This window comes from Cnephaeus nilssonii (assembly GCF_951640355.1).
Source record: "Cnephaeus nilssonii genome assembly, chromosome: 4".
NCBI lineage: Eukaryota > Metazoa > Chordata > Mammalia > Chiroptera > Vespertilionidae > Cnephaeus > Cnephaeus nilssonii.
The window spans coordinates 21,214,341-21,230,504 of record NC_137075.1 but is presented as its reverse complement, the minus strand read 5'-3'; the positions used below and the strand labels follow the sequence as shown (position 1 = coordinate 21,230,504).

General features: G+C 35.5%; 1 protein-coding gene across 2 annotated transcripts in view; it reads left to right on the top strand.

Annotated features, from left to right (window-relative positions):
• BRMS1L (BRMS1 like transcriptional repressor) overlaps positions 1 to 16,164 on the top strand; it is a 43,346-nt gene that overhangs the window by 4,350 nt on the left and 22,832 nt on the right. For both annotated transcript variants that reach the window (XM_079769712.1, XM_079769711.1), the window contains exons 2-4: positions 13 to 103; positions 6,095 to 6,222; positions 8,212 to 8,291. In XM_079769712.1, the coding sequence (XP_079625838.1) occupies positions 13 to 103; positions 6,095 to 6,222; positions 8,212 to 8,291 (299 nt within the window). The remainder of the gene's footprint in view (positions 1 to 12; positions 104 to 6,094; positions 6,223 to 8,211; positions 8,292 to 16,164) is intronic.

Below are 16,164 nucleotides of genomic sequence, written 5' to 3'. Positions count from 1 at the left end.
TGTCATTAACAGAAATGGATGATGAAGATTGTGAAAGAAGAAGAATGGAATGTTTAGATGAAATGTCCAATCTTGAAAAACAGTTTACAGATCTCAAGGATCAGTAAGTAGTGGCTTTAGAAGGTCATTGTCACTGAATCTCAACCATGTCACATGTATAGTAGCACAGGAGAAAGTTTATTCACTCTGAACTGTTTTCTTCTTTGTGTGTTGTGGGACTGACTGATCTGAAAGAGCCTTCTGTTATTGTTTGCTTAAGACTTCATTAACTAAACTGAAGGTTTTGAGGCAGGTTTTTTGAGGGGTGTAATAAGATTTCTATGTGGATGTTGGGTCTAATTTGCTTTATTCATTCCTTTGTTAAATAATTGGGTAAAGGTAGCATTTTTAAAATTTGAGTGTAAGAGAGAGTATTTCCCAAAGATGGCAGAGTGATTTTTGTTTGTATCTTAACATTGGATCGTACATACATGATTTTACATGCATATTTAGTTTGCTTCTGGCAGTAACTCTGTAAGGATGGAAGATAGTCTTATCTCCATTTTGCTTGTGAGAAAGTTAATGGTCAGAGAGGTTAAGTGATTTGCCCATAGTTCATCAGGGAGGGATAAATTAAGTCAGGCTTTCTGCCTCCTAGTGACATCGGATTCCTTTCACTAAGACACATTACTTTGGAGGAGATGTCGTGGAGTAGAAAGAGCACAGGCTTCACATCCAGGCTTTCTCAGCCGATTAAAACGGTATGATGATAGCTTTTTTTATTATTGAATGAGCAGTGTATAAGATTCTTAGCCATTTTCGTGGTGTGTAGTAAGTGCTTATTAGATTCACCCCACCCCCCCTTATAATGCCAAGCTCTTAGGTAAAATTGGTAACACGAGAATAGGCTACACTGATTTAAAAGAACAAAATAGATGCTGATACAGATTTTTAAAAAACTCTTAAAGGTGAGCTTTCACTTTAGAAGTTGCTGGCAACGTCATGGGGCATAGCTATGTATTAGGCATTGTAAATGAGAGAGAGAAATTTATGAGAAAATAGATACCTTCCATGTGTGAAGACTCTTTGGTATATGAATTCTTCATAATTTTGCTGCTTCTTCTTTTTCCCCAACCATTTCCCTAGAGAAGCCCAAAGAAGAGATGAAAACTCATTAAATATCTGGAATTGACAGGCTAAAATGGGACAAATTTGTTTACCATAGGAATCTGGCTATTTACACAATTTCTGGTCTTAACTTTCATTGATAGTAGAGATGAATATGTAGATAATATTCCATGCTAGTGCAACACATTAATATAAGCAATTCAAAATCATCCAAAGTTTAAAATTTTGGCTTTAAAAAACATGGTATCATTTTCTTATTCTAAATATTTAATTATTAATATTAAATTAAAATGAGTTTAGATCACCAAAGAATCCATTATTTGGGAAATATGAAGAGTTCATCCATGATCATTCTGGTAAAAAGGAAACAAATTTGTATTTTTCTATTTTAGCACAAGTAATCAATGAATGAATAATTCTCATACAATTAATTAAGATATGCCTGTTATGTTTTTAAAGTTTATTTCATAGTTATTCAAGAAATGAAAATTACTGTAAAGCTCTAGTATAATATATTACACTAGTGGCCCAGTGCACAAATTTGTGCACCTCGAAAGGAAATTAATTAGAAGAAATATTTTAATATCGCTATTCGACTTTTCTCTATAATAGAAGTGTCAACCAAATTCATGATTGACAATGACAGATTGAAACACACACGTGCCTATTGGTGCCAGTGAGAGCTTTATATGTATTGCGCATGTGCGAGACAACTTAGCCTTTTACTAGGTGTACCGGGTAATGCGGATTTTGTAATCAAAGAAAACACGATAATTTCAAGAGAAACATCAAAAGAGCTTTATTCAAAGTACTGTCTATTGTTTGCTACACATTTCCCCCATCTTTCAGGTAATTTGTGGATACCATCCCAATAGAACTTTTCTTATTTTGAGGCAAAGCATTCAGAGACCCAATTTTCCACTTCTTCATATGTTTTGAAGTGCTGCTCAGAAAGTGCATGTGCCATCGATCAGAACAAGTGGTAATCTGAAGGAGCAAGGTCTGGTGAATAAGGTGGGTGGGTTAATACTTCCCAGGCAAGATCTTTTAACGTATCTTTAACTGGTTTTGAAGTGTGTGATGGAGCATCATCATGAAGCAAAATTACTTTGCCGTGTCTTCTGGCACATTCTGGTCGTTTCACAATCCAAACGTGGTTCAAATTGATTATTTGTTGTCAGTAGCAATCAGTATCAATGGTTTCACCTGGTTTTAGAAGCTCATAATACACCAGACCTTCCTGATCCCACCAAACGAAGAGCATTGTCTTCTTTCTGAAGCAATTTGGCCTTGCAGTCAATGTTGATGGTTGACCTGGATCAACCCATGATTTTGTGCATTTGGGATTCTCAAAATAAATCCACTTTTCATCGTCAGTCACAATTCCATGCAAGAAAGACTTTCTTTCATGCCGGTGAAGCAACATTTTACTGATGACTTTTCGGTTTTCCACTTGTCTTTCGTTCAGTTGATGTGGCACCCATTTTCCTTCCTTTAAAATCTTTCCCATTGCTTGTAAATGATCAGAATTGTTTGCTGAGCAACCTTTAATCTTTCTGCAAGTTGTTTTTGAGTTTGACATGCATCTTCATCCAATAATGTTTGTAATTGTTGGTCTTCAAACTTTTTCGGTTGACCTGGACATTCTTTGTCTTTCACATCGAAATCATAACTTTTAAAGTATTTAAACCAGCGCTCACAAGTATCTTAAGATGTTAAGATGGAGCATGTTCACCATAAGCTTCCCGAAGTATATGATAACTTTTTCTTCAAAATAAAGTAATGGATTAAAACTTCCCCAAAATGCTCTTTTTTTGGCACGAAAGTCAACATTTTTAAGCATAAAAATATCTATGATGTTAACACCTTCAGCAAATTTGACATATCAAATTTTGAAGCTTGCTGTCAATACAACAAAATAGCATACATATCAAATTGCATATATATCAACATATGTGTAACTCTATTGATTGAAAAAAATCCGCATTATTAACTGGTACACCTAGTATATATAGAATACACTTGATTAATTAGACCTGTTTTATGATTTAGCTAAACTTTTTCCAGCACAGTGAAGCACCCCAACTTCTCTTTCAGGTAATTGTCAGCAACACAGCAGTAAATATCAACACGAAGCAGATTATTATTGTAGATCATGCAGGGAGAACAAAGGGTAAAATATTTAACTGCAGCAGTGTTTGACTATATTCTGCGCAGTAAGAAAACCTCAAGTCATTTCCAAGGCCCACCATTTCTTTCTTCTTTTCAGTGGGTCAAGTTTCTAAGTTTTCTAAATATCTGTTTTCCGGTTAATGAAAAGCAAATAGGATTCCACTGAGTCTCCTATCTACCTACTCTAGGACTTCTGTGAGGATCAAATGAGATGAGGCATGTGAAAATTTGGTTAAAGTGTAAATGTTTCCACCTGGCTATAAAGCAAGTTGTGTTCCTGGGCTGAAGAAACTGCAAGGAGGCTAGTTGCTAGGGAGAGGAAGCTGGGTGTTGCTATGTGACATTTTTACCCAGATGGACACTTAGCATATTAGCCTTTTATATATATAGATAGGAAAACTTTGCAGCTAGTGAGTCATTAAGCCTAATCTTGTTCATCTTGGGGCTGGCAGTTGCCTTGACTTTTGCTTTCTCATGACTCACTATATCCACCAGACAGCTACCCCTCCCAGCTTCATTCAACTCTGAAAGTATTAAAAGTAGACCCATTACCACCATTTAATAGGATTCTTTCTCAAAGACTTGGTATCTAGAATATGTTATAGGAAAAAAATTAATCTTTGTGTCTGGTTTATACTTCCTTTTTTGTCTTGTCCCATTTGCCTTGTTTGTTATTTTTATCCTGTGTATCTCTGTAAGCGGTCTCAAATCCTCTTTAGAAAAGGTGGGAAATAAGCTGATATGATAAGAATAATATAATAGTAATGATAGTAAGAATAGTAATATAATTATCCTGCTTCTCCTGTTCTAGTACCACAGGGCACAGTAGCACTCCTTTCATAAGGCAGAAAATTCACCATTTGCAGTTTGTGTAATGGTGGGAGGTGAGTTCTTCCACCTCCTTAACAAGATAGAAGAACTTATACCACCCAAACTTCCATTCATTTCAATATTCATTGTTCAACAAACATTAATTAAGCATCTACTCTGTGGCTGGTATTGTTGCTGCTGAGGGACTCATGATCCTTGACTTAAATGAGTTTAATACTTGAATTCTAAGATTGTAGAAATTATACTGATTTTGAGGAATCTATTTTTTAAAAGGGTAGTTAATTGAATATTGTTAATTCACATACCTCTTCATTCAAGATGCTGTTCATCTATTCAGGATACATTGATAAGTTTGGTGTTTTTAGATGCAGTCATTGTTTGTATCACATTTTAATCATTTTGCCTAAAGTTGTATAGTAAATCCTCACTTAGCATCATCAATAGGTTCTTTGACCTTAAGCAAAATAACATATAACAAAACCAATTTTACCATAGGCTAATTAATATAAACAAGAGTTAAGTTTCTATAGTACTTCATTAGTGTTATAACAAAATGACATTGAATGAAATTGCTATATGAAGATCTGCTGTATTTATAATTTCAAAAAGTATTAAGTATCATGTTGTACTTTTCTGACATTACACATTTATTTATCATTGTATTTTGAGTTTAGAAAAATTTAACCCAGACATGATAATATATTATTTTGGCAGTTAACTCAGATTATTTTTCCCCTTTTGGTTTATTTTAAAGAATATTTATTTCATTAACACACGAACTTGCTTTCTCCCTTCAGATTCATTATATAAATCTCTATGCTAATTATAACGATCAATTATAGACAATATTGACTCTCTTATTTGTCTTGCTTTATATTTTCAAGAGGAAAAGCAGAATTTTCCATGAAAGCCAGGTGCCATGTTTTCAAAAGCCAACTGCTAGTTATATTAACACCTACAAGCTTAATCAGTGGTTTCTTTTGGAAGTTACTACATGCCATCCTGGTGACATATTATGACATATTCTTCACCTATGATAAAAGTAATAAATGGCAAAAAATAATTTACAGAATGATTTTAAATTGTTAGTCTGCTTTGAAATTTTTAGGGACATCTTGAAAGTGCCGCAAAACTAGGATTAGAAGTGCCTTTCATAAAGAATGACAATGTAAACATTTTCTTGTTAAAAGAGTTCTATCCTGCAAAATTATTTCTAAAAATAAATATTGAGTTATCTCACATATTAGTACTTGTCTTTGATAAACTAAAGGTATTGGTATGGTAGCTGGCAAATTAGAATATTTGTATGTGGACTCGAATTCGACAATAGGGATCCCCTATCCCATTTTCATTCCCTATCCATGGGACAACTCACTTTATTAAGCATCTTCAGTTGCAGCCCGGATGAACTGGGTATGCCTGATCACAAGTTCTATAATTTTTCTATTTTCTATAGTACTATTGGTTTTACCTTCAGCACTCTACTTCCTCTTTGTTCTTTTTTAAAAGAACAAAGCAGGCTAAATATTTTACTCCTGACCCTTTTTCAGGAAAGGTGGAGAGAAGCCAGGGAATTATTTCTTTTGACAACTAGTAATGTCTCAAGTTGTTCAAAATGATTTCTGTGTTTCTTTTAAACTCAGTGCTTAAATGACCTTTCTGTTAGACTCAACTTATTGTTATGCAATTAAATAAACCCAATAATCTAGAGTGCCAAAAAGTAGTTATTTCAGTTATGTTTCTTTGTATTGTGAATTAACCATTAAAGAGTGATATATCTAAAAAATGATAGCAAAAATTTATTTTATGACTACATAAAGTCAAATACTTGTAATTAATTGAGTTTTTAACTTGAGATCAAGGCAAAAATACATTTGGTAGGTCATTAGAATATGAATATTAGGAAGAGGTATTATATAGAATGGTAAATTGTTAGCCTTTGTTGGGCTTTTTAAATTAATATCTTAATTTTTGCTTTGTTAAGACTTTATAAAGAACGATTAAGTCAGGTGGATGCAAAACTACAAGAAGTCATAGCTGGAAAAGCACCAGAATATTTGGAACCACTGGCAACTTTACAAGAAAATATGCAAATTCGTACAAAGGTAGCAGGTAGGAAAGTGAAACATCTTTTTCATATAGTAGAATACGAACTCTTCAGATTTAAAAGGTGTTTGTCAAGTGAGCATTTGTTGTTAATGGAATCACAAATATATTTACACTGTGGACCAGAGTGTTTCACTGTCAATCACTGTCAATCAGCCCACAGTTATTTATTAAATGCCTCTTGCTTTTCTCTGCTGCTGTGGGGTATCTAAAAAACAAAAACAAAACAAAACAAAAAGGCCCTCAAGTTGCTTACAGTGTTACAGTGTTGTTGATAAGATATTTCCGCAAGTGAGACAATTAGTAGTTTTATTAAGAGATACTGTTACTATCATAGTTTAATTTCCTATTAGATAAATTAAAGTTCAATTTAAATACTCTTAGTAGTTTTCACCATAAGAGTGATAAGGATTTTTTATTTATTTATAAAAACATTAAAAAGTGTTTGATCAAGATATAGAGAACAGGGAATTAGCCCTCAACCAGATAATTTAATGGTAATTATGATAGGATTGTTAACTCATTTGTGGCTATGAACAAATGAAAATGTACTATAGTACTTGTATGATTAAAATTTCACTCTTCTCTTTGTAAGTGGGATCCTACCTCAGAATTGTCTCCTAGCACTCATCACAAGGATATATCCATTTAAAGAGCACTTGGTTTTTCGTAGTCAAACTAAAAACTGAATTTTAATTAATGAAGATGCTAATTGTTTTCTTTTTTTCAGACACTAATTGATCCTCATGTACTTGTTATACTAAATGCATTATTGATAATCATTTCTTTTTGTTACTAAGCCTATCTTAATCCAAATTTTATTCTTGAGTGCTTAATATTAATATGTAGATGACACTCAGTTTGTTTGCTGTCTGCATAATGGTTTAGCACACCCTTAAAAATAAGCATGTCTGTAATTTTCTTTTACATTCTGAAAGAACTAAGTGAGATTCACTGGATATTTAGGAAATATTACTTGAGTCAGTTATTCAATTTTATGCCCTGTGGCCTTTCTTTAGTTTTTTATTGTATAGAGAGTAGTGTGTATGAATGTGTTGCTAATGGCATAGTTCTGAATATCTGTCCCTTGCTTTTGCTATACAAGAAAGACATTTCTAGGGCCAACTATGGCATGGAGTGTAGTATATCCATCTAGAGCTCTGCCATTTTTGTGATGGCATATTTGCGTGGCCATGTTGCCTTGGCACCTCTAAGTTAAACTCTCTAGAGCATCCATCCTGTAGGTACAGCCTGGTCAGGAGCATTCAGATATCACAGATTTTGTTATATCAGTTTATACATCGAATCCTCTTGGAAGCTTTGGACTCTAAAAACACATCGTACTTAAGGTTATGGTTTTGATGGCTAGAGTATCCGGTTGTTTGAGTATATATGATTAATGAAACCAGAGCTTATTTACTCTGCTTCCATTATGAGTCCTCAGAGATTGTTTTTCATAGGAGAAGAGTTTTATTTTCATTTTGATCATTCTCTATCCAACATCTAGGGGTATTCTCTAGAAGAATGGGGTAAGAACTAAAATTTGTGGTGTAGTTTCTTTCTAGCTCTTCTTAAAAAAATATATATTTTTATTGATTTCAGAGAGGAAGGGAGAGGAGAGTTAGAAACATCACTGATGAGAGAGAATCATTGATCGGCTGCCTCCTGCACGCCCCCTATTGGGGATTGAGCTCGCAATGCAGGCATGAGCCCTGACCAGGAATCGAACCATGACTTCCTGGTTCATAAGTCGACGTTCAGTCACTGAGCCACACTGGCTGTGCTCTTCCTAGTTCTTAAACTCTTAGTTTTCTACTCTTCTTTAATATATACCTTAGCTGAACCTTTTAGTTTTAGATTTTAAGGAATAAGTTAGAATCACTGGTCAATTTCTTCTTAATTCATCTTAGAAAATTCAGTTAGGACTATTTCTGTAGGAAAGTGATATTGAAACTTTGTTGCGAACATAATCAGAATAATTGTGTTTGGTTGCAGGAATCTATAGAGAGCTCTGCTTAGAATCTGTAAAGAACAAATATGAATGTGAAATTCAAGCTTCTCGCCAGCATTGTGAGGTACTGTTATTTTGCTTAATCTTTAAGCTAATTTCATTTCTTTAAGCCTTTTCTGAGTGTAGAAGTTTAAAAAGTAAATAAAATAAGTTAAAAAAAATTAAATAGTACTTTAGTTCATCACTTGTGTGAATTTTTAAAAAAATATAGTTGTACTGGAAGCTGTATTGGAAATAGGACACAAAGGAAGGACCAGAGAAAAGAACTGAGATAATTTTAGAAGTTTCACAGCTGTTACCTTAAAAAGATTTGGTAATGATTCTAGCATTACTGATGGTAATGTCATCTAGCATTACTGAAAATACTGTAGTGTTATTTACAATAGCCAAGATCTGGAAACAGCCCAAGTGCCCATCAGTAGATGAGTGGAAAGAAAAAGCTGTGGAACATTTACACAATGGAATATTATGCAACTATAAAAAAGAGAAAGAACTCTTACCTTTTGCAACAACATGGATGGACCTGGAGAATATTATGCTAAGTGAAATAAGCCACTTAGAGAAAGACAAATACCATATGATCTCACTTATATGTGGAATCTAATGAAATAAACTGATGAACCAGAGGCATAGATGCGTGGAACAGACAGCTGTCAGAGGCCAGAGAGGTGGGGGGACTGGATGAAAGAAGGTGAAGGGATTAGCCAGAGAACATATATACATAGCCCATAGACACAATAGTGAGGTGATGGCCAGAGGGAAGTGGGGGTGGGGACTGGGTGGAGGTGGGCAAAGTGCGGGGGCGGGGGTTTGGGGGGAGGATGGGAACATCTGTAATAGTGTCAACAATAACAATAAAGTTAAAAAAATTAGTGTAATGTGCAAGTTAAGACTCAAATATGCATATTCATTAGGTCAGTTAGAATGTTGGGCTATGTTATCAATTTCTGATTTTCTAAATTTGTTTTCACATCTTTGGGCATAAATATCTATTTATGGCAAAAAAAATAAATGTACTTTTCTATAGGTTCTGTTTATTTTGAATAGCATTTTAAAAACAGTGCTAATTTTACAGATAACTTTTCATAAAACTTAGATAAGATTTCAAGTGTACTAGTGGAAATAAGAAGATAAGTTCTATAATGATTCTTATCTTACTTTAAACATACCAAATCTTTATAAATAATTAAAATACTAAAAGTAGATAAGTATGAAAATGGTGGATCTTGTTTTATTTTTCTGATTACAACTGAAATGAAGCATCTTTTTAAAAAAATATATATTTTTATTGATTTCAGTGAGGAAGGGAGAGGGAGAGAGAGATAGAAACCTCAATGATTCTCTCTCATCATTGATTGGCTGCCTCCTACACACCCCACACTGGGGATCAATCCTGCAACCCCGGCATGTGCCCTGACCAGGAATTGAACAGTGGCCTCCTGGTTCATAGGTCAATGCTCAACCACTGAGCCACGCCGGCCAGGCCTGAAACATCTTTTTGATGTTTGCTGGATGCTTGGATTTTTTTTTTTTCCTAAGAAGTGCCTGTTTATGTCTTTTAACTTAATGTTGGGCTGTTAGTCTTTCCCTCATTGATTTTAGAGATTCTTCATATATTCTGGATACAAATGCCCTGCTGGTTATATGTTTTGCAAATATTTTTACCCAGGCAGTGAGATGTCTTTGAACTCTCTTTGATGACTTGATGAACAAAAGTTTTACATTTTAATGTAGCTAAAGTTTAATCTTTCCTTTATGATATGTGCTTTTTGTGTCTTTCCTACTTCGAGCTGAAAAGATGTATCTTCCTTTAAAATTTACTTTTTAACATTTAAAAACATTTAACATTTAACATCGATAAACTACCTTTAATTTTTTGTGTGTGGTATAATGTATGGATCTCATGTATGGCTAGGTAATTTCAACACTCTTATATACTCCACTAGAGGCCCGGTGCACGAAATTCATACACTGGGGGGTGGGGTCCCTCAGCCCAGCCTGCACCCTCTCCAATCTGGGACTCCTTGGGAGATAACCGGCAGTCGAACATCCCTCTCACAATCCAGGACTGCTGGCTCCCAACCGCTCGCCTGCCTGCCTGCCTGATTGCCCCTAACCACTTTGCCTGCCAGCCTGATCACCCCCTAACCACTCCCCTGCCAGCCTGATTGACACCTAACTGCTCCCCTGTCAGCCCGATCACCTCCAACTGCCCTCCCCTGCAGACCTGGTCTCCCTCAACTGCCCTCCCCTGCAGGCCTGGTCCCCCCAACTGCCCACCCCTGCAGGTCTGGTCGCCCCCAACTGCCCTCCCCTGCAGGTCAGGTTGCCCCAACTGCCCTCCCCTGCAGGTCTGGTCGCCCCCAACTGCCCTCCCCTGCAGGCCTGGTCCCCCCAACTGCCCACCCCTGCAGGTCTGGTCGCCCCCAACTGCCCTCCCCTGCAGATCAGGTTGCCCCAACTGCCCTCCCCTGCAGGTCTGGTCGCCCCCAACTGCCCTCCCCTGCAGGCCTGGTCACCCCCAACTGCTCTCCCCTGCTGGTCTGATCGCCCACAACTGCCCTCCCCTGCTGGCCATCTTGTGGCAGCCATCTTGTGACCACATGGGGGTGGCCATCTTGTGTGAGGGTGTGACGGTCAATTTGCATATTACCTCTTTATTACATAGGAAGGATTGTTTATCCACTAATCAGTAATTATAGCTCTTTTTTATTTCATATGTCCATGTATGTGATGGCTGGTTTCTAGTTTTTTTCATTTGTTCCGTTGGTCTCTTTGGCTGTTTCTGCACTAGTATCATAATTCTGTTTTTACAGCTTTCAATCTAGTAAGTCTTAAAAACTCAATAATTTTACCTTGTTCTTTTTGTTCTCACAATTGTTATTGTTAAAACATTTTTTAAGTTGAATTTATTGGGGTGACACTGGTTAAGATTATACAGGTTTCAGGTGCACAATTTTACACACATCATGTATACATTGTATTATGTGTTCACCACCCCAAGCCAAGTCCCCATCCATCACCATTTATACCCGCTATACCCTCCTCCACCTCTTCCCACCCCACACTCACAATCAACACACTGTTGTCCGTGCCCATGCGTTTTTTTCTCTTTCTTTTTTTTCTCAATCTATCAGCTCCCTCACGCAGCTCCCCAGCCCACCCTGACAGCTGTCAGCCTGCTCTCTATGAATCTGTCTTTGTTTTCCTTGTTAGTTCATTTTGTTCATTAGATTCCACATATGAGTGAAATTACATGGTACTTGTCTTCCTCTGTCTGGCTTATTTCACTTAGCCTAATGCTCTCTATGTCCATTCATGCTGTTGAAAAAGGTAAGATTTCTGTCTTTTTTATGGGAAAAGTATCCATTGTATTAATGTACCACAGCTTTTTTATGTACTCATCTACTGATGGACACGGGCTGCTTCCATATCTTGGCTATTGTAAATATCACTGCAATGAACATAGGAGTGCATATATTATTTCAAAATTAGTGTTTTGGTTTTCTTCAGGTAAATTCCCAGAAGTGGAATTACTGGGTCGTAAGGCAGTTCCATTTTTAATTTTTTGAGGTAACTCCATACTGCTTTTCACAGTAGCTGCACCAGTTGCATTCCCATCAACAGTGCATGAGGGTTTCCTTTTCTCCATATCCTCACCAGCACTTGTTGTTTGTTGATTTATCGATGATAGTCATTCTGGCAGGTGTAAGATGATATCTCATTGTGGTTTTAAATTAAAAAAAATTTTTTTTATTGATTTTAGAGAAAGAGGAAGGGAGAGGGAGAGGGAGAGGGAGAGAGAAATATCAATGAGAGAGAAACATCAATCGGCTGCCTCCGGCACGCTCCCCCACTGAGGATTGAGCCTGGAATTTAGGCATGTGCCCTGATCTGGAATCGAACCAGTGACCTCTTGATGTGTGGCTCAACGTTCAACCACTGACCCACACCGGCTGGGCTCATTGTAGTTTTAATTTGCATCTCTCTGATGATTAGTGACATTAAGCATCTTTTCATATGTCTATTGGCCATCTGTATGTCCTCTTTGGAGAAGTGTCTATTCAGGTCCTTTGCCCATATTTCATTTGGATTGTGTGGTGTGTGTTTTTTGGTGTTGAGTTGTAAAAATTTTTTGTTGTTTAGTAACATCTTTTTAAAAGTTACTTTTTATTTTCTGCTGCTGTATAGAAAAGTAATTTTATATATTGATATTATATCCAACCTTATTTATTTCTCGTTTTAATTCTAATAATTTCATTACAGATTTTTGGGTTTTCCATGTAGATTATGTCATTTGTGAATAATGCCAGTTTGTTTCTTTCAGTCTGATCTTCCTCTTAATTTATTTTACTTGTCTTATTGGCAATAGGACCTCCAGTACAGCATGGAATAGAAGCAGTAAAAGCAGATTCTTGTTGTGTTCTTGATTTTAAGGGAATGCTTTTAACAGTTTTATAATAAATATATTTACTATTGGTTTTTGGTTAATACTATTTTTATTAAGGAAATTTACTTTTGTTTCTTGTTTTCTAAGAATTTTTACCATGAATAGATTTTATTAAATGCTTTGTCTGCATCTATTGAATTAGTCATGGTTTTTTGCTCTTAATATATTAATGTGGTGACTTATATTATTAATGGATTTTCTAATGTAAAACTATACTTGGATTCCTGGAATTACTATTTTCTTGTGTATAGCCAGATTCATTTGCTAATATTTTGTTTAGAAGCTTTATTTCTATGATTATAAGTTAGATTTAATTTTTAATTCTCATACTGCCTTTAATTTGATTTTAAGATTTATGAAATGAGTTAAGAATATTCCATATTTTCTCTTCTATAGAGGTATATATTTAAGATTGCAGTCATTAGTTTCATGAGTGCTTAGTACACCTTACCTTTATGATATATTTTTTAACAGTCTCATAAAAAAAGATGCAAGAAAGTACAAAAGAATGAGTTTACAACATGATGCCCATCACCCCTGATATGTAACATATACTTCAGACAAATGAGGGACATTTTCTTATATAACCACACTACAATCATTAAAATCAGGAAATGTACATTAATATGTTACTATTATCTAATCTTCAGCCTCCATTTACATTTTAGTAGTTGTCCCAGTAGCACCTTCAGAGCAAAGAGATTCAGTTCAGAATCACATGTCTTTGTCATTGCATTTAGTTGTTATGTCTTTTTAATTTCCTTGAATGTGGAATACCTCAGTCTATCTTTGACTTTTGTAAACTTTCCATTTTTGAAAATTTTAGTCTAGTTATTTGCAGAATGTTAATTTTGAATTGATCTGCTATTTCTTCATAATTAGAATCAGGTTTTGTATCTTTGATAGGAATATCACAGCAGTGATACTGTGCTTTTCTGATTGAATTCTATCAAGCAGTGCACAATTTTGATATATTCCATTATTGGTGATACACACTTTGATCACTTGATTTACTTGGTGTCTCCCATGTTTCTCTAAGTAAACTTACTTTTTTCTCATTGTGATTAATAAGTATACATGGGAGAAGTTCTTTGAAGCTATACAAATATCTCATTCCTCATAATGCTTTCAATTTATTTATTTATGTAAGTCTAGACTCATTGTTTCTTACTCATTCTTTTTGGTCTGCTTCATCTTTCAATTACAGAGGAAAGTATATCAGAATTTCTCTCTGTCGTGATAGATTTGCTAATACCTCTTTGTATTTCCTTTCTTTCTGTTCCATTTTTTTTTTCTGAATTAACTAAGAAAAGACACATGCATACTATAATTTTCTTTTTTTCATTTTTTATTATTAAGGTATTACATGTGTACATATCTTCCCATTGTCCCCCCACCCCACTCCCATATATGCCCTCACCCCCCAGTGTCTTGCGTCCATTGGTTATGCTTATATGCATGCATACAAGTCCTTCAGTTGATCTCTTATCTCCCCTCCCCCTCCCCAACCTTCCCGCTGTAATTTGACAGTCTGTTTGAAGCTTTACTGCCTCTGTATCTATCTTTTTGTTCAAGTTTATAATGTTCTTTATTATCCATAAATGAGTGAGATAATGTGGTATTTTTCTTTCATTGACTGGCTTATTTCACTCAGCATAATGCTCTCCAGTTCCATCCAGGCTGCTGCAAATGGTAAGAATTCCTTCTTTTTTATAGCAGCATAGTATTCCATTGTATAGATGTACCATAGTTTTCTGATCCAGTCATCTGCTGACGGGCACCTAGGCTGTTTCCAAACCTTAGCTATTGTAAATTGTGCTGCTATGAACATAGGGGTGCATATATCCTTTCTGATTGGTGTTTCTAGTTTCTTAGGATATATTCTAGAAGTGGGGTTACTGGGTCAAATGGGAGTTCCATTTTTAGTTTTTTGAGGAAAGTCCATACTGTTCTCCACAGTGGCTGCACCATTCTGCATTCCCACCAGCAGTGCACGAGGGTTCCTTTTTCTCCACATCCTCGCCAGCACTTGTCGTTTGTTGATTTGTTGATGGTAGCCATTATGACAGGTGTGAAATGGTACCGCATTGTCGTTTTGATTTGCATCTCTTGGATAATTAGTGACTTTGAGCATGTTTTCATATGTCTCTTGGCCTTCCTTCTGTCTTCTTTCGAAAAGTTTCTATTTAGGTCCGTTGCCCATTTTTTTATTGGGTTGTTTAATCTTTCTTTTATTAAGTTGTATGAGTTCCCTGTAAATGTTTGAGATTAAACCTTTATCAGTGATAACATTTGCAAATATACTCTCCCATACAGTGGGCTTTCTTGTTGTTTTGTTGATGGTTTCTTTTGCTGTGCAAAAGCTTTTTATTTTGATGTAGTCCCATTTGTTTACTTTCTCTTTAGTTTCCATTGCCCTAGCAGTGGTATCGGTGAAGAAATTGCTTTGGCATATGTCTGAGATTTCTCTGCCTGTGGATTCTTCTAGTATTTTTATGGTTTCCCGTCTTATGTTTAAGTCCTTTATCCATTTTGAGTTTATTTTTGTGTATGGTGTAAGTTGGTGGTCTAGTTTCATTTTTTTGCATGTATCTGTCCAATTTTCCCAACGCCATTTATTGAAGAGACTGTCTTGACTCCATTGTATGTTCATGCCTCCTTTGTCGAATATTAATTGAGCATAATGGCTTGGGTTGATTTCTGGGTTCTCTGTTCTGTTCCATTGGTCTATATGCCTGTTCTTGTGCCAATACCAGGCTGTTTTGAGAATAGTGGCTTTGTAATACAGCTTGAAATCTGGTATTGAGATCCCTCCTACTTTGTTCTTCTTTCTCAGGATTGCTGTGGCTATTCGGGGTCTTTTTTTATTCCAGATGAATTTTTGGAGAGTTCTTTCTAGGTCTGTGAACTATGCCGTTGGTATTTTAATGGGGAGTGCATTGAATCTATAGATTGCTTTGGGTAGTTGGACATTTTAATGATGTTGATTTTACCAATCCATGAACACGGTATGCTCTTCTATCTATTTATGTCTTCCTCTATATCTTTTTTCAATGTCCTGTAGTTTTCTGAGTAGAGGTCTTTTACCTCCTTAGTAAAGTTTATTCCTAGGTATCTTAATTTTTTTTGGTGTGATGGTAAATGGGATTGTTTTCTTAGTCTCTCTTTCTGTAAGTTCACTGTTGGTGTATAGAAATGCCATAAATTTCTTGGCATTAATTTTGTATAATTAATTCTTATAAGTTCACTGTTGGTGTATAGAAATGCCATAGATTTCTTGGCATTAATTTTGTATAATTAATTAATTCTTGTAAGTTCACTGTTGGTGTATAGAAATGCCATAGATTTCTTGGCATTAATTTTGTATACTGCTACATTGCCGAATTTATTTATTAAGTCTAATAATTTTTTGATGGAGTCTTTAGGATTTTCTATATACAGTATCATGTCATCTGCGAATAAGGACAGTTTTACTTCTTCTTTTCCA